The sequence below is a fragment of the Suncus etruscus genome, chromosome 9 (genome assembly GCF_024139225.1).
Source record: "Suncus etruscus isolate mSunEtr1 chromosome 9, mSunEtr1.pri.cur, whole genome shotgun sequence".
Lineage (NCBI taxonomy): Eukaryota > Metazoa > Chordata > Mammalia > Eulipotyphla > Soricidae > Suncus > Suncus etruscus.
In genome coordinates this window covers 86009142-86028177 of record NC_064856.1, presented here as the reverse complement: position 1 = coordinate 86028177, position 19036 = coordinate 86009142, and the positions used below count along the sequence as shown (strand labels likewise).

General features: G+C 40.7%; 1 protein-coding gene and 1 long non-coding RNA gene across 2 annotated transcripts in view; both read right to left on the bottom strand.

The window, feature by feature from the left end:
• Positions 1-218: 218 nt before the first annotated feature.
• On the bottom strand, positions 219-9338 carry LOC126017942 (uncharacterized). Its single transcript, XR_007498899.1, has 2 exons — positions 9274-9338; positions 219-3713 (listed from the first exon to the last, which is right to left on the bottom strand). It is a non-coding gene; the product is annotated as an uncharacterized LOC126017942 (long non-coding RNA).
• Positions 9339-10123: 785 nt separating this feature from the next.
• Positions 10124-19036, bottom strand: part of TRIM44 (tripartite motif containing 44) — a 152392-nt gene continuing 143479 nt past the window's right edge. The window contains exon 5 of the mRNA XM_049779747.1: positions 10124-10603. Within this exon, the coding sequence (XP_049635704.1) occupies positions 10576-10603 (28 nt within the window). The 3' untranslated portion in view covers positions 10124-10575. The remainder of the gene's footprint in view (positions 10604-19036) is intronic.

Below are 19036 nucleotides of genomic sequence, written 5' to 3'. Positions count from 1 at the left end.
GAGGAGAAAATCAATGTTTAAATAATAATGACTACCTGTGTCCTTTTGAGATTTTCCAGAGACTTCCGGAGTCACTCCAGGGAAGTCCTGAGTAAATCAGATTCCCACTTCCAAGAGCCTGAGCCCCATCATCCCTGGCATCACCACCATAAAGAATGCAGATCACCATGAATATTTACACCTCACAGGATTCTTTGTGCACAACTTGGAGAGACAAATGGTATTTCCAGTAATAGTTTATTGATCTCCAAATGCACAGGGGCTCTGAGTCCAAACATCCTGGGACAGCGGTAAATCTTTCTTACAAAATAATTTACAGTATGAAAATGATATACTGAAACGTTAACTCAAACATGTAATTCCCCTCAAAGACTGAATGTTCCCGTGTTAATGCAGAGGGTAAAAGAAGAATATGGCTAAGCAGGGAATGTGCCTGTGCAGGAGAAAACAGGCAGAGAGCAGTGGGTTCTTTGCTTTTCTTCCCTCTGCTGTCACTGCAGACAGACGGGTCACATTTAACTCCCAGCTAGTATAAAGCAACTGTCCCCTCCAGGCAACAGCAATTGCAGCATAGGCTCTGCTACTTTTTTTTTTTTATGCCAGTGTACCATAAGCATCTTCATTTATTTTCATTTTCTTGCTTTGGCCCTTGTCAGTTCCAAATGATACTGTTTTACCAGGGAGGCCCCGGCGGGCAGCAACTGTCTAGCTCTTAAACGGCTTTTGGAACCGGCTGAGGTGCAGGGCCTCAGATACACTGCTTAGAGGAAAGGCAGTAAAATGAGATCAGGTCTCTGTTTTCTCTCTCTCTTTTGGTTGGGCGGAGGAAAAAAAAATCCATCGAGAGATGGGTGTTTTAAACAGAAAATTCTGGATGTACTTAGGCACACAGTAGACAGGCAAATGTTTTTCTTACTGACAAGCATGTATTGAACAGCTGAGATGAGAGTTTGCATGCTCAGGTATTGGTGAGAATATTCGCTGGAGGAGGGAGAGCACATCCTGGGCTTTGACTTAATTACAAGTGGTGAATTGGGGCCTGATGGGAGAGGGCAAACTCACAGTACATTCGGAGTAGGGCTATAGAGTAGTTTCCTGGCAGGGCTGTCACCTCCATGCCGAGCTTTAGGAGCTGACAACCTCTGCTAAAGAGTTGCTCTTGTAAGCATCTTGTAAGCAATCACCCAAGGTCCAATTAGCTGGTGACACTTGTAATCAGGCTGGAAGAAGCCTGTGCAGTGGTTTGTAATGCAGGGACTGCTCAGAGTTTCCTTAGTTCTTTTTTTTGGGGTGGATTTTGGATTTTTGGGCCACTCCTGATGATGCATAGGGGCTCTGGACAGAAATAACTCCTGAGCATCAAAGGGGAGGACACCTAACCTGGGCTAGCTATGTGCAAGGCAAACTCCCTGCACATTTTACTATCACTTGGGCCCCTTCGCTTAGTTCTTACACTGTGTGTTTATACATACACATATGCACATACGGGTCAACTATCTACAGTCCCTTGAACCTGGTGTAACTCTCCATAGCAAGCATAGAATGGGGTTTGATGGCCTAAACCCTGAGCCTCCTTCTCTGGAGCAGTGCAGCGGCAAACCTTTTTGAAATGGAGAATGGAACATCTTTCACTTTACTGAGAGATTCTACACCCCAAAGGCCAGGATACACTATTTACGGGTGATGATGTCCTCAAAAAAAAGAGGATCTCTAAATCCTAGAGCAACCATAACCTAAACAAAGTACAAACTGTGTAATTCAATCCTCAGGGAAAAACACACAACTAGGCACTCTGAGGCTGCTGAAAAGAACAAATGCCTTTATTTTCTCCCTCTGGTTGTAGTTGTCTTGTGTGACACACAGGGACAGTGGGGTTCACATCACATCGGGTTCCATGCCTTGAGCAAAGGACTTTCACTCCTAATTTTTTTTTGTCTTCTGGGAAATGGGCCGCTATGGGGCTTGGGTCACATCTGATCCTCAGAGAGGTCACTCCCTCTCCTGGGTGCTCGGAGCTGAGATTTCAAGCACTTCTTGGAACTGCCCTGGGTTATAGGTATCAAATCAAAGGACACGCCAGCTCCCAGATACCCATCATTGGAAGGCCGCCAGGGATTGCTGTGAAGACCCGATTCATTCTGGAGAATTTCCCAGCCCTTCTCTCTGGATGACATCTCCCTGGGGGGATTTCTGCAAACCCTGCAGCCTGCAACCAGGCAGGACACGATTCTGAGCAGTCTAACTTTTACTGACCTGGCGGGAGGGAAAGACTCATCATGCTGGGGCTGAAGGTAGAGCAGCAGGCTCCAGCTCTGGGGAAAGCTGGGGCCACTGCAGGAAGCATCCTGGTGCTCACGTTGATAAATGCTGCTGGCAGGAACCGGGGAGCCTGGGCAGACACCACTATGCTGTGTTTAATGCTTCCCTGGTTAAAGTTTCATCAGGTGCTGATGGCAGCGGGAGCCCATAAAGCACAACTGAGATCCTTTCTATGTAAAGGCAGAAGTGCTTCCCTTGAGGATCACGGAGATCGGATAATTTATTGCAGCTGGCTGTCACTGTATCTTTGTGCTTCCATCCAGGGCTAACACTACATAGAAACTTGGATTTCCTCAATACTACTTTTAAGTCATAAAATGATCAGGCTTGGAGGGACCAGCTTTTAGTCCATTGCTGAGATAAGGCTACTATGTGGAAATTAAACACTAACTATTGGGGGAAAGACATAACACAATCCCCTAAATCATAAAGTGCTTGTGGTCTTAAGACTTTCAACTCTTTTAAAAATAGCCATTGGGCCTTCATTAAGGGTAGTTGTGTTGGCTGTGGTTGGGAATAATCCATGGTTTGAAAAATTCTCTAGTTTTTACGGGCAGATAGTTAAAGTGCCAAAATAGTCTTAAACACCAGTTTGAGAAAGTAGCTTTTAAACAAAAAGTCCAAACAACAATAACAACCACCACCACAACAAAACAGGACTCAAATCCAGTCAGCCACCAATATCCTGACAGAGTGAGCAAGATCAAACATAACTCAAAGGCATACATGACCAGTAGCTTCCTGACCTCAAAGGAATAATTTAGCATGCACAGGATTGAACTGGGACATAAACAGCATTCATATCTTGAGCATCATCATTTCTGCCCCAACACCATCTGTATACACACAAAGCAGCTGTTCAGGATTCTCTGGTTCTGTATCAGTGGCACTAGATGTCCAGGCCATGAGTCAGCAATATCCTAAAGGCTACTTGGATATAGTTTCTACACTTATCAGAAGTGGGCACCAAATACCATGAAAGACTGAGCAGGGGAACATGTGTCCCACCTGCAGATAAGGTTTACCTATAAAGGCTTCTAGTTCACCTTCACGGAATCATTTCCCTTTGATAGGACTGTGTTTATTTGGTAGAAAAATAAAATTCTTCCCTGACTCCAAACCATTTGTTAAGTAAGATGAATATTTCACAAGCTGTCAGCCTTTTAGCTTTGCAGTTTTGGATTGCTGTTGCATATCATGGCTTATTTGGGGGACAAGAAGCCTGGTTAGGGTGAGTGTGATTTAGGAGTGAGGGAAGATTGAACCATCTAATCATGGGGTCATCAGGTTCATGCTGAGTTGAAGAGAACCTGAGTGTGAGAGATCAGAAGTCTGTGGCAGCTGTGGGCCAGGGAAGAAGGTTCCAGCTGGAGTAAAAGGAATGTATACCGCTTCTACGCCTGTCTGCCTGTGCTTCTGAATCCCCGAAGGTTTCCTCAGAGGCCTAGGGAGCGCACCCCCAAAAAACTGCATGTTGAAGCTGCTGAGCAAGTACATTCTGGCAGCCAGGGTTGCTGTCCAATAAGCTGAGGTCTCTGGCCTGTGGAGGCTCTGCCCTGCTGTGCCTTTGTTCACTCTGAGTACTGTCAACTAGAGGAGGCAGAAGAGCGCAGCCGCAAAGCAAAGCGAACCAATGAACCCCACCACAACACGCAGGAAAAACCACACTACAAGCGTGACGATGGGAAAACCTCGCTGACAAACACCATTCACAGAGAATGAAGACGAAAGCTCGGATGACCTAATAAATTTCAACCACCTGATTAACCTTTCAGATAAGGAGTTTAGACTAGAAATATGGAATATGTTCGTAGAACTCAAAAAAAGCATAGATCGATCTGAAGAGAACACAAAGACAGAAATCAGAAAACTCCAAACTGAAATAACAGATCTGAAAAACATGGTTGCTCAACTGAAAACCTCAATGGATAGCCTCGCCAACAGGGTATCAGCAGCTGAGGAAAGAATTAGAGTTCTGAAAGATGTCATGCAGAAAAACTCAACATAACAGAAGAAATTGGAAAAGAACCTTAAGACAAACGAACAGGCAATGGATAAAGTACTCAAGGCATGCAAACAGATTAAAAATAGAAGTCTTTAATAAACTCAACAGAAACAACATAAGAATCATTGGAGTCCCAGAAATCCAGGAAGGAGATCTCCAGGAAGAATCAACTGTCAAAGACATCATCAAAGAGATAATCCCAGAGTTAAAGACGATATGCAATCAAATCCTGCATGCCCAAAGGGTACCAGCTAAAAGAGACACAAAGAAAAACACCCCAAGACATATCCTCCTTACAATGACAAATCCCATAGATAGAGATAGAATACTGAAAGCAGCAAGATCAAAAAGGGAAATTACATTCAAAGGAGCATCCCTAAGACTTACAGCAGACATGTCACAAGAAACTCTCAAGGTCAGGAGATAGTGGTGGGATATTGTGACAAGACTGAATGAAATGAATGCCTCACCAAGAATACTACACCCAGCCCGACTCACGTTCAGGTTTGAAGGAAGAATACACAGCTTCATGGATAAACAACAGCTCAGAAATTTCACAGATGATAAACCAGCCTTAAAGGAAAAACTGACAGGTCTACTCTAAGACAAGAGAAACGAACAAACACAGCAAACTTATCTACAAAGATGACATTAAATCCTATGACAATCATCTCCCTCAATGTCAATGGACTAAATTCACCAATTAAAAGACACCAAGTGGCAAAATGGGTCAAAAAGATGAATCCAACCTTCTGCTGCCTACAAGAAACACATATGAATAGTCAGAACAAACATAGACTCAAAATCAAAGGCTGGAGGAAAATCATCCAAGCAAACAACACCCTCAAAAAAGCTGGGGTGGCCATATTAATATCTGATGACACCAACTTTATACCCAGAAAAGTGGTAAGGGACAAAGATGGACACTATGTACTAATCAAGGGATATGTGCAACAGGAAGAAATCAGACTATTAAACATATATGCACCCAATGAGAGACCAGCAAATTATCTAATACAATTACTGACAAATCTGAAAGAAAAAATCAATAATAACAAAATCATGTGGTAGACCTCAACACGGCCCTATCAACATTTGATAGGTCAACCAGACTGAAACCCAACAAAAACATACTAGCCCTGAAAAGTTATGGAAGAAAGAGGACTAGTAGATATATAGAGGACACTCCATCCCAAAAAACCTGGATACACATTCTTTTCCAATGTACATGGGCCATTCTCCAGAATAGACTACATGCTAACACATAAAACATACCTCCATAAAATCAAGAGGATAGAAATCTTGCAGGCTACCTTTGCTCACCACAAAGCTCTGAAATTAGATGTGAACTACAAAGCCACACAGAAGAAAAACTTTAACAATTGGAAATTAAACACCCTGCTACTGAACAACCAGTGGGTCCGAGATGAAATCAAAAAGGAAATCAAAACTTTCCTGGAAACAAATGATAATGAAGACACAAACTGCCAGAATCTATGGGACACAGCAAAAGCGGTCCTGAGAGGAAAATTTATAGCTCTACAAGCGCACATCAGGAAGGAAGAAGGGGCATACCTGAATAACTTAATGACGCAGCTCAAAATATTAGAAAATGACCAACAAAAGGAACCAAAAATAGGGAGACAGAAGGAAATAACAAAGCTGAAAGCAGAACTCAATGAAGTGGAAAACCAAAAAGCAATCCGAAAGATCAACGAAAGCAGAAGCTGGTTCTTTGAAAAAATAAACAAGATTGATAGACCATTGGCAAAACTCACAAAGAGAAAGAGAGAGAGAGAGAGAGAGAAATCTGATAACCCATATTAGAAATGAAAAGGGGGAGATCACGACAGAAATTGCAGAGATCCAAAAGGTTATCAGAGACTACTTTGAGAAACTTTATGCTACTAAACATGAGAACCTAGAAGAAATGGAAAAATTCTTGGACACTTATAACCTTCTACATTTAAGTAAGGAGGATGTAGCATATCTAAACACCCCCATCACTACTGAGGAAATTGAAACTGTAATCAAACATCTGCCCCAAAAGAAAAGCTCAGGCCCAGATGGTTTTCCTAATGAATTTTTTCAAATCTTTCAAGAGGAGCTACTTCCAATCCTAGCCAAGCTCTTCCATGAAACTGAAAAAACAGGAACACTCTTAAACAGCTTTTATGAAGCCAACATCACATTGATATCAAAACCAGACAGAGACACTGCCAAAAAAGAAAATTACAGACCAATATCCCTGATGAATGCTGATGCAAAGATCTTCAACAAAATCCTGGCAAACAGAATCCAATGCATCATCAAGAAGATCATACACTACGACCAAGTAGGTTTCATCCCAGGAATGCAAGGATGGTTTAACATCCGTAAATCTATCAACATCATACACAACATCAACAACAAGAAAAATAAAAATCACATGATCATATCAATAGATGCAGAGAAAGCATTTGATAAGGTGCAACACCCATTCTTGGTCAAAACTCTCAGCAAGATGGAAATGGAAGGAACCTTTCTCAATCTAGTTAAGGCCATCTACCACAATCCAATGGCAAATATTATCCTCAATGGAGAAAAACTAAAAGCCTTTCCTCTAAATTCTGGTACAAGACAAGGCTGTCCTCTCTCACCACTCCTCTTCAACATAGTACTGGAAGTGCTTGCTATAGCGATCAGGCAAGAAAAATATATCAAGGGAATCCAGATAGGAAAGGAAGAAGTCAAGCTCTCATTGTTTGCAGACGACATGATACTCTACTTAGAAAACCCTAAAGACTCTACCAAAAAGCTTCTAGAAACAATAGATTCATATAGCAAAATGGCAGGCTACAAAATCAACCTACAGAGATCAATGGCCTTTTTATACACCAATAATGATAGGGAAGAGATGGAAGTCAGGAAGGCAATCCCATTCACAATAGTGCCACACAAACTCAAATATCTTGGAGTCAACTTGACCAAAGACATGAAGGACCTATACAAAGATAACTATAAAGCCTGCTCCAAGAAATAAGAGAGGACACACAGCAATGAAAACACATACCCTGCTCATGGATTGGCAGGATTAACGTCATTAAAATGGCAATACTCCCCAAAGCATTATACAGATTTAATGCGATCCCCTTAAAAATACCCATGACATTCTTCAAAGAAGTGGATTAAACACTTACGAAGTTCATCTGGAACAATAAACACCCTCGAATAGCTAAAGCACTCCCAGGAAAAAGGAAAATGGGAGGCATTACTTTCCCCAACTTTAAACTGTACTACAAAGCAATAGTTATCAAAACAGCATGGTATTGGAATAAAGACAGACCCGCAGATCAGTGGAATAGGCTTGAGTTCTCAGAGAACGTTCCCCAGACATACAATTACCTAATTTTTGACAAAGGAGCAAGAAATCCTAAGTGGAGCAGGGAAAATCTCTTCAACAAGTGGTGCTAGCAGAACTGGTTAGCCGCTTGCAAAAAAGCAAACATAGATCCCCAGTTAACATCATGTATGAAGGTAAAATCCAAATGGATTAAAGACCTTGATATCAGACCAGATACCATAAGGTATATAGAACAACACGTCGGTAAAACACTCCATGACATTGAGACTAAAGGTATCTTCAATGAGGAAACTGCACTTTCCAAACAAATGGAAGCAGAGATCAACAGATGGGAATACATTAAACTGAGAAGCTTCTGCACCTCAAAAGAAATAGTTCCCAGGATACAAGAGTCACCTACTGAGTGGGAGAAACTATTCATCCAACACCCTTCAGATAAGGGGCTAATATCCAAAATATACAGGGCACTGAAAGAACTTTACAAAAAACCCATCTAATCCCATAAAGAAATGGGGAGAAGAAATGAACAGACACTTTGATAAAAAAAAGAAATACAAATAGCCAAAAGGCACATGAAAAATATGCTCCTCGTTACTAATCATCAGGGAGATGCAAATCAAAACAATGATGAGATACTACCTCACACTGCAGAGATTGGTGCACATCACAAAGAATGAGAACAATCAGTGCTGGCGGGGATGTGGAGAGAAAGGAACTCTTATCCACTGCTGGTGGGAATGCCACCTAGTGCAGCTTCTATGGAAAGCTATATGGAGATTCTTTCAAAATCTGGAAATTGAGCTCCCATTTGACCCAGCTATTCCACTCCTAGGGATATACCCTAAGAACACAAGAATACAAAACAAAAACCCCTTCCTCACACCTATATTTATTGCAGCACTATTCACAGTAGCCAGGCTCTGGAAACAACCAAGATGCCCTTCAACAGATGAATGGCTAAAGAAACTGTGGTACATATACACAATAGAATATTATGCAGCCGTCAGGAGAGATGAAATCATGAAATTTTCCTATACATGGATGTACATGGAATCTATCATGCTGAGTGAAATAAGTCAGAGGGAGAGAGAGAGACGCAGAATAGTCTCACTCATCTATGGGTTTTAAGAAAAATAAAACTCATTTTTGTAACAATCCTCAGAGACAATGAGAGGAGGGCTGGAACACCAGCTCACTCCATGAAGCTCACCACAAAGAGTGGTGAGTACAGCTATAGAAATAACTACACAGAGAACTACCATAATCATGTGAATGAATGAGGGAACTGGAAAGCCTGTCTGGAGTACAGGTTGGGGTGGGGTGGGATGGAGGGAGATTTGGGACATTGGTGGTGGGAATGTTGCACTGGTGAAGGGGGTGTTCTTTACATGACTGAAACCTAATCACAATCATGTATGTAATCAAGATGTTCAAATAAAGAAGAAGAAAAAAAAGGGAATGTATACCTGCTGGGTGATGGAGCTCCACTCAGATGATAAGAATTCTCAAAAAAAAAAATAGAATTTTCCCCACATTGCATGTCAGCCAAATTAAGACTAAGCTAGGATATGGAAGCAAAACCTTCACCAATTTTTTTTTCCTTCACCAATTTTTTATTGGGAATATACATTCCAGTTCTTATGCTGTGATAAATTATAACCATTGCACATAGGGGTCTCAAACTCGCGGCCTGCGGACCACAAACGGCCCTCTGTACAACATTTTGTGGCCCTGCCCTAGAGGAATCTTTTTTTGTTTTGTTTTGTTTTAGTTGTTTGGGGTCACACCCCCCAATGTTCAAGGCTTATTACTGACTATGCACTCAAGGATCACCCCAACTTTGCCTCTTGCGGTCCCCAGGTAAATTGAGGTTGAGACCCCTGCCAGAAATCATTCAAGTTCTGAATTAACACCCAAGTAATTCAGGTCCTATCAGATACTTCAGTGACTATTTTGGAAATTCAGGCAATCTGATTTCAGAGATACTGAATTCAACTTTTAATCAGATCTGTTTGGACCTTTTTATTTTTTTAAAGGTCATTTCCTTCCTACCTCCTCAATCATTTTATTTTTTTTCCTATTTCCATATCACTGAATTATGAATTTCAAGTCCTGGATAATCTCATGTACTAAAAATATCTCTCTATACTTCTAGCGTTTAACTCTCTATCCAACCCATTTTCAAGTCACCCATCCTAAATCATGAAACCCCAGTTTCACAAATGAACCTTAAGAATGTATCTTGCTATCGGAGAGATAACACAGTGGTGTTTGCCTTGCAAGCAACTGATTCAGGACCTAAGGTGGTTGGTTCGAATCCCGTCGTCTCATATGGTCTCCTGTGCCTGCCAGGAACTATTTCTGAGCAGATAGCCAGGAGTAACCCCTGAGTACCACCGGGTGTGGCCCAAAAACAAACAAACAAAAAAGAATGTATCTTAAGTGCTGAGGGGGCTTTCCTCTGCCTCCCCTTTATCTTATGCTTCAATACAAAGTGGGGCTTGTCCATACCCAGCAGGGGAAAACTGACTGCTCTTCAAATGGAGTCCAGGTCCTTCCTCATGAAGTGACATTGTATGGACCTTGTGACAGAGGCTGACTTTCCTGTGAGAGTTCAAAGCAACCCCTGAGGGATTCCCTGAAGGATTTTTTTATTTGCTCCTGGCTGATCCAAGGGTCACAAAGCCCTTGGCCTACCATAACTAGAGGATGAGAAGGATACAGTCCAGAAGCAAAACATGGTCTGCCCTCGGAGAGATCTGTGCCTGCCGTGGAGCTGGTGTCCTCTCCAGAAGTATGGTGCTGCTGGGCAGCTTTCACACAAATCACAAGCTGTTGCATACACACTGTCACATATACACAAAAGGGAATGGGAAGCTGAAGCATTTCCACTGGAACTGACACGTCTTCATGTGTCCTCTTCTTCACAGGCACCACTACAAAGGAAAGGAGAACTGGTGAGTTCACACATCACAGAAATGGAGGTGGCCTGGCTGACTGGTTGAAGGCACAGACTCTGGTGTCAGATTTACCTGGAGTGCCAATCCCAGCACAATGGGGCCACAGGCCAGTTTCTTAGCTTCTCTTAATTTTCATTTCTTTATTTGCTTATGAAGATAATGATAATACTAACATAATCATGATGAAAATAAGGCCTACTTTCTTGGCTTCCAGAGTTAAATACAGTAGTAACTGTCAGGTACACAGTGCCTGAAACACTAGCTATTTAAAGGAGCAGGTGTGGCCGATAGTCTATTTTTTTTAAAGCTTACTTGACAAAAAAGTTGCTGATAAAATCTAGGAGTTTTACTTCCTCTAAGCCCTAAACTATCTATTTTAGGAGAGAAACACAAAAAGAAGCCATCTTCCTGCACTCCTTATTACTTGGAAGACAGCAGTAGCTTCCATTCGCATCTGTCACAGGACTCAGGTGTCACCTCTTCAGAGAAAGGATCCTAAGTAAGACCATGATTATTTTTACTCCCCATCTTCTGTTTTTGTAGTCCTATCACATCCTCTACATTATTTATTTTACTCTTTTCTCTCCCTTTAATCTCATGATGAGCACAGAAGAGCAGTCTTATTGTCACTTTATTCAGTACCATTACTTAGCATTAGTAGCGTGCCTGGCACAGAGACATGTTCAATAAATACCTCCTTTAAGAGGGAGTGAGATGAAAAGACTTTGGGAAAGGAAGAAAAAAGGGACTGGAAGCATTATTCAGTCATGACTGCCCTACCATGGTATTAGAGATGCCAAGTGATATTTCAGCAGCCAAAAAAAAAATGAGTTGTGAGGTGTGGTTTAAGCATTCAGCTGTCTATTTTGTCTCTCTAGCTTGGCCTCGAGAAACAATATTATTGACACAGTGGTTGGGCTAAGCAGCAGGGACAGAAACAGAAAGAGAGAATTGTTGTACCTCAGAACTTTCTTCTTTCCTCAATGTTGTCCACCAGAAGAGGGAGAGTTTAGGTCCATTCAGAGCCCTCTTTGGATTGCTTGAGATTTAGTCAGCAAAACAAATCCCTAAGTTTTCAGGACACACACCTTTACTATATAACTGAAGGTTTTCACATCTTTTAGAACTTTATTCATCTGGAAAGTTAGGACAATAATAATATTCTCTACATCTTAAGATTGTTAAGGGTGATAGTGAAAATAATGAAGTAGAGGGACCGGAGAGATAGCATGACGGTAGAGCGTTTGTCTTGCATGCAAAAGGACAGTGGTTTGAATCCCAGCATCCTATATGGTCCCCCAAGCCTGCCAGGAGCGATTTCTGAGTATAGAGCCAGGAGTAACCCCTGAGTGCTGCCGGGTATGACCCAAAAAACAAAATCAAAAAAAAAAAAAAAAAAGAATGAAGTAGAAGCACTTAATCTGGCAACACAGTAAACATTTGGCCAAGTTGGCAAATCTTGTTGCCCACTGAAGGAAAATGGCCTACAGATAGGGATAAGGAGTGAGATACTTCTGCCCTCTGAACCTGCAGATGAAGAAAGTGAAAGTCTAAAAGATGTGAAAACCTTCAGTCACATAGTAATGATATGTGTCCTAAAAGCTTAGGGATTTGTCTTGCTAAGTCTCAAGTAATCAAAAAGGACTCTGGATGAACCTACACTCTTCCTCTTCCAGTAGACAAGAGAGAAGAAAAAGGAAAGTTCTGGAGTACAACACTTCTCAGATATCACCTACAAATTTTCATCCCATCAGGAGTTTCTGTTTTGATAAAATCTATACTCTTTGCACCTATTTGGGAGAGACTTTAAAGACAATCATCAATAGACACGTAGTATTTCTATTAAAAAGAAAACATATTTGAAGACACAGAGCCCAAAATTCAGGCGAATGCAATACTCTAAGTGCCAAAAATATGCCCTACTTCCATTCTACTGATCTTCAATCCTGGGACAAAGGATGCATGTTAGAAGGAGTTGATAGTGGACCATCATTAAGGAGAAGTTTTTGGTGGCATTAGTCCCAAAGGAAACAAAGAATCTTTTATGAAACTTTCTCAGTAGAATCAAGGCACAGTTGGAATTGACGCCATCTTCTCCCCCTTGGTGTTATAAGTGAAGCAAGCACTTATTGTTCTCTTCTCAATGTTCCTTCAAATATGAGAGGTCTAGTATGCTGATTGTGCCCTTTCCCTAACTGCAGTTCACTTTTCAGAATTCTTCACTTGAAATGCATAGTTTAAAGGGTTATGAACCTACTGAAATTGTATGCACTTTTTTTCTTGTGTATTCCTTTGTCTAAGACCAAACTTTAAAAAAAATTTTAATTGTAAAAGAAAGAAAAAAAACAGAAAAACATTTTTTAATCATATTCTCAAAGAGGTCAACAACCTTCCAAACTGAGTATAATGAAATTATGCATAAATTAAGTGCTTTTAGAATTGCCACATTCTTTATTGTAAGATTTGTAGAGTTAGTTTGGGGGGAAAGTCAGAAGCTCTTATTGAGAAAAATTGATTTCAAGGTCTAAGAGATATAGCATACACTACAATTTAAGGTGCTCTAGGATTTTCATTTATTGATTCATTATTTAATTTGATATTTGTTGTCTACTATAAGTTAGCATGATGCTAGGTATGAATATAATTAAGAAGATGGAGCACTTGCTCTAATGGACCATTTTTTAGGGGTAGGGGCTTAGGTGGTACTCAGAGATGATTCCTAACAGTTCTGGCAGATCATAAGGGGTGTAGGATACTGAACCAGAGTCAGACACATGCAAGTCAAGTAAATGCCTTATCCACTGGACTATCTCTTTAGTCCCAAGAATAAAAAGTTTAGTTAAAAGGAATTAAAACTAAATCTTGGCTGAGATGGTGAGATGACATTTAGTAATTGCCTGGTTGGGGGTAGGAACTGAGGGTGTGGAACATAACTAAGGAGATCCAGTCAGCAGAATCTGGGGTTTCCTCTGCCACTTGGGCTCACTATTTGATGTGGAATCCTTTCTGCCTTGTGGTGAGTATGAAACAAAGGAGACTGTACCACATGTCTCAGTCACAGTGAGCCCTGAAACACCTGCTGACAAAGTGATTTTGATACAGAGATGTTTTGCTGCCCGCCTGACAGTGTTTTATATGGAGCATATAGCAAAGAGGCTCAATCCTTCAGCTTCTTATCTCTGAGATAAGAGGTAGGTTCATGACACTTAGAAGGGAAAGTTAACAAATGAGACGGTAGGCACTCTGACCATGCAAGTTTAATAGTCTTCCGATAATACGATACCCCTTAATTTGATTTGGCATCACTCATATCTGCTGAGTCCTTGGCCATTTATTAATGATCATTGTGAAAGGACTATTCAACTCAGGAGTAGAGAAATGAAGAGGAATCTACAACACAGGCAGCTAGATCTGCTGAGGTTCAGGGAGGGAGACTGAAGAGCTGCCTCACAAATTTGACACAAGGAGATCATAAGTCTGGGGTCACTGGCTGAGCCTTTGGTTACCCAGTTCCAGAAAACATGCCAGCAGCCCTGTGAGAAGGTGGGCCAAACACCCAGACCCAGAAAACACTCAGCTATGGGCAGAGTGCTGCCTTTTTTGTCCTAGCAACCTTGGCTGCAAGTGAGGGGCTTTACTGTGCTGTAAGGAGTCAGAAGTTATGTGGATTTAGCTGCAACGGGTGAGACTGAAGCAGAAACATAAATGTCCTCAGGTAAACTGGGGAAAACATGAGAGGACATTAGAATCTTTTTCCTTGCTTTTTCTTATGGCTCTGGATCCATTTTCCTCAACCGAGAAAATAGTTCTCTGTGTGAACTTATGTGTGAACTTATGAAAATTCAAAACCAGAAATAAATGAAGTTCTTTCCTGACTTACACTTTTTCTGAAGTAAATAAATTTTCTCCCATTTGTGCTATTTTCCTCTTGCTTTCTGGGTACCTTTATGACTCTTCCTCTCCAAAGCAACCTGAAGACTGGTCTAAATGTTCCAAATTCTTTTGTGTCTTCTGCTGCCTGAACCCAAGAACCAGTTTAATGTAGACTATGGCTTGATCAATACCCCTTACAGATCCAAGAGTCAGCTTTGCAATGAACAAAAGCCACATGATACTTTGCTACAATTGATATCTGGTTTTTTAGATAGGCATATGTGGCTCTAGTCTTGTTGCACAGGGAAGATGGGGAGAAGAGCCCCACTCTCTTCAGATCATTATCCAGTGAATCTTCTTTCCACTAGTAATCAATGTTAAGCCATTTATATGTACTATCTCTCTAAACCCTCACAGAAACTTTTAGGTAGGCATTAGTTTCCTTTCTACAGATGACACAGTTGAGGCCAAGAAAAACTATCAGAATTGCTAATGGTTATTAATAGTAAATTCACATTATGCAAACTCCAAAACTTTCAGAAATAAAACTGGATTTGGGGAAGAGGAAAGGCATAAATCAAATCATTTATGAATCCCTGATGATCCAGACAATAGTTGATAGGTATCTAAGTTCACTAAAACTCAAATTATCACATATTAACCCCATCCCCAGTTAATGGGATAATAGCGCTTATCTCCAGGATTGCTGAAAGGGAATGGAAGGCAGGTGAAAGTTATTTTTGTTTGGTTGGAAGCCATAGTTGGGAAGTATTCAAGGCTTACTCCTGGCTCTGTGCTCTAGGATCATTCCTGCCCATGTGCAGGGAACTATATGAAGTGCCAAGGATTGAACCAGGGTTGGCCACAAGCCAAAAAAAAAAGTCCTGATTCCTGTGTTATCTCTGGCACAATGTGAAAATTCTTGAAGATGAAGGAAAAAAAAAAAACACCCAAAACTCAGTTACCCAGGTAAGAGTGGGATTAGTACAGCAAGAGAAAGAATAAAGACATTTTATCTGTAAAATGTTTGCCTCTTAATTCTTGTAGTTCCGAGAGATCTCTCTGGTACTGAGAAATCCAGCATGATCTACAGACTACCCCTGATCATTAAGCCAAATCTGTCTCCATGTACTTAGGAACCTATTTATAGTTTTTTTTTTTCTTTAAACTTGTGGCTGCCCTTGCATTCTTGGGCAATGTGGCTGCAGCTATTTCTATGGAGAAGCACTGGCAGGTCTGTGCATATGTGCAGGAAGGGTCCTTTCAGAAAGAATTTGAATGAAGTGATGGGGTGGGTTCCTTGATTGGAAAATGACCCACCTCAAACTCCCTTTAGGACTCATTCTTCTGCTGTTGCTGTTGAATTCACAGTGGAGTATTTTCAAAACTTCTATTTTTTATCCAAAAGGTAACTTTTTTTTTTTGCTGATCTACAATTTCTATAACCAATATTGCTTCTATAAAAAGAAAGATATGCAGAGCATAATGTATCTGTGATAATCACCATTAACACACTGATATATATTTATCTCTGCCTCTCCTCTGCATATATTAAAATATATGCTTTACAGGCTCTTCCATAGTCTGCTTTAGCACTGGCTAGCAATCATGAATAGCTTTCTTTATCAAGAAATATATTGCTCTAAATCATGATTTATGATTAAATCGTATGGACTGGCCACCATGCCAATGCTGAACATAAATCATTTCTACCTTTCTACTATATCGTAGCTCTGTGGCACACATACATATGGATGAGTCTAGATTCATTCTTAATTATTTTCCGAAGAAAAATTCCCAGAGGGGAAAACCCTGGGTCAAACTGCTTGGGTTCTTAAGAAATAAACTTTAGGGCTGGTAGACACAGTTCAGTGAGCTGGAAAGTGGGCTATCCAAGCAGGAGACATGGATTCCTGATCTCTGACACCCCCTGGTCACCTGAGTACTGTTGGGAGTATGCCCTCAACCAGGAGTAGCTCCCCCAAATCTTCAGCACTCTCAGGAGTGGCCTCAAGAGAGACAAAAAAATCCCAACCTTCCCAAACCTTGCTGTAGAACACCTTTAGATTTACAGAAAATTAAAATGATAGTACATACAATAGACTCCCTACGTCCAGTTTCCTCTGTTACAAACACACATACTCTATTATTAATATATCCCAGTGTATTTGTTACATAGAACTGATAAAGGTCATGGGTTTTGTTTAGTAAGATTTCTTTAGTTTTCCTCTGCATTTTACACAGAACCGACAAAGGTCACTCTTATTAAACAAAAATCCATGTTCTGTTTAGTTTTTCCCTAATGTCCTTTCTCTATTCCAGTTCTTACCTATGCCATCACATTAAAAATTTATTCATTGTATTTACTTGACTGAGGCACTTTCTCAGCCTTTCTGGCTTTTGATGGCCTTGATAGTTTTAAGGAATAAGTAGATAGGTGTTTGTAGAATGTCTCTCATTGGCATTTGTTGGATGTTTTTCTCATGACTAGGACACAGTACAGATACTTTGGGATGGAAATGACAAAGGTCAAGCCTTTCACATCACAACATAGTGAAAGATCGTTCTATCAGTATGGCTTAGTGCTGTCCACTGTGCAGTGGTATTGCTGGGTTCTTCCACTCTAGAGCAACTATCCCACTTTCCTCCCATATGGAGAAGTCTCTGTTGGTGACCCAACTTGCTAAGGGGAAGTTATACTTATTTGGTGAAGAAAGAATTTTTGCTTCTTTGAAGCACTTAACAATGTATTACTTATCTTGCCCATTTACTTATTATGATTTTTTTTTAAATAGTAGGGATCCTGGGTTACAATCCAACACAATATTCATTTTGTAGCTCACACTGCTGTAAGTTTGACTTTTGGAGGCTCTTTTAGTCAGTTCTTATGGCCCTTGACATGCTCTCATCAATGTGGGTTCATTTCTTTTTTTCAGTATCTTATCTTTTTTATGTTTTCTTAGTAAAAAAAGCTCCAGGCTCATTATGTATATTCCTTGCCCTTGCCCTTGTTTGAGGAGCCAGAGCAATAGTCCAGTAGTTAAAATGTTTGCTTTGCATGTATGTGGATGACCTGGGTTCAATTCTGGCACCCCATAGGGTCCTGGGAGCTCACCAGGAGTAATTCCTGAGAGCAGAGCTAGGAGTAAGCCCTGAGTATTGCTGGTTGGGGCCCAAAATAAAAAATATGCCCCCAGAAGTAATCTGAGTCAGTAATCTGCTTCACAGCCACTATTTATATAGGTGTAAGTAAATGCACTTTCCTCACACTTTACCAACACTGGGGCAATGCTGAAGTGTCTATGAGAAGGAGACTGTATATGTATAGTGTGTTTCTCTTCTCTGAAAAAACTCCCACATTCAGCTTCCTGCCTCAAGAAAAGCCTATAGAGGCATTAAGCTTCTCCTTTCTCAGCCTTTCTATTTGGTCTTCTCAGGCTATCCTTCACTCCAACAGCTCTGTAGGATTCACAGAACTGAAAACTTCCTATGCTCTAAGTTGAAAGGAACCTTTCTCTAATCCTCTTTTAGGGCTCAGGCTACTACAGGGTAAGGAGGGTAAATGCAGAAAGTAGCCCAAGGATTTACCCTATCTGCTTTCTGTACATTCAAACAGTCTATTACCACCAAGGTTTAAGGGAAACTAATATCAGTAGGCCTGCTGGGATGGACACAGTGGCAGATAACTAAGACTAGATCTCAAAGAGAGAACACTTCCCAGATAGTGAAGGTGCTATTTCTCAACTTAGCTTAGTGATAGTTGCAAACATTTATTTGGCCTAATACAAATCTCCTTTTTGCTGTGCTAAATATGTATATATTTGAGCATTTACCTCCAGATAAAAGAATTAGTACAGGCAAATGTGGCCTTGATTAAATATCCCTTTACCTGGAAAAATCAGCATCAAGAAAAACATAAGCTGAGAAGCTTCTGCATCTCAAAGGAGATAGTGCCCAGAATACAAAGGCCACCCACTGAGTGGGAGAAATATTCACCCAATACTCATCAGATAAAGGACTAATATCCAAAATTTACAAGGTACTGACAGAACTATACAAGAAAAAAACATCTAACCCCATCAAAAAATGGGGAGAAGAAATGAACGAACACTTTGAAAAAGAAGAAAGGCAAATGGCCAAAAAGCACATGAAAAGATGCTCAATATCACTAATCGTCAGGGAGATGCAAATCAAAACTACTATGAGGTACCACCTCATGCCACTGAGATTGGCACACATCACAAAAAAAGGAAAACAAGCAGTGCTGGCAGGGATGTGGAGAGAAAGGAACTCTTTTTCACTGCTGGTGGGAATGCTGTCTAGTACAACCTTTATGGAAAGCGATATGGAGATACCTTCACAAACTGGAAATTGAGTTTCCATATGACCCAGCTATACCACTCCTAGGAATATACCCGAGGAACACAAAAGTACAATACAAAAATCCCTTCCTTACACCTATATTCATTGCAGCACTATTTACAATAGCCAGACTCTGGAAACAACCAAGATGCCCTTCAACAGATGAGTGGCTAA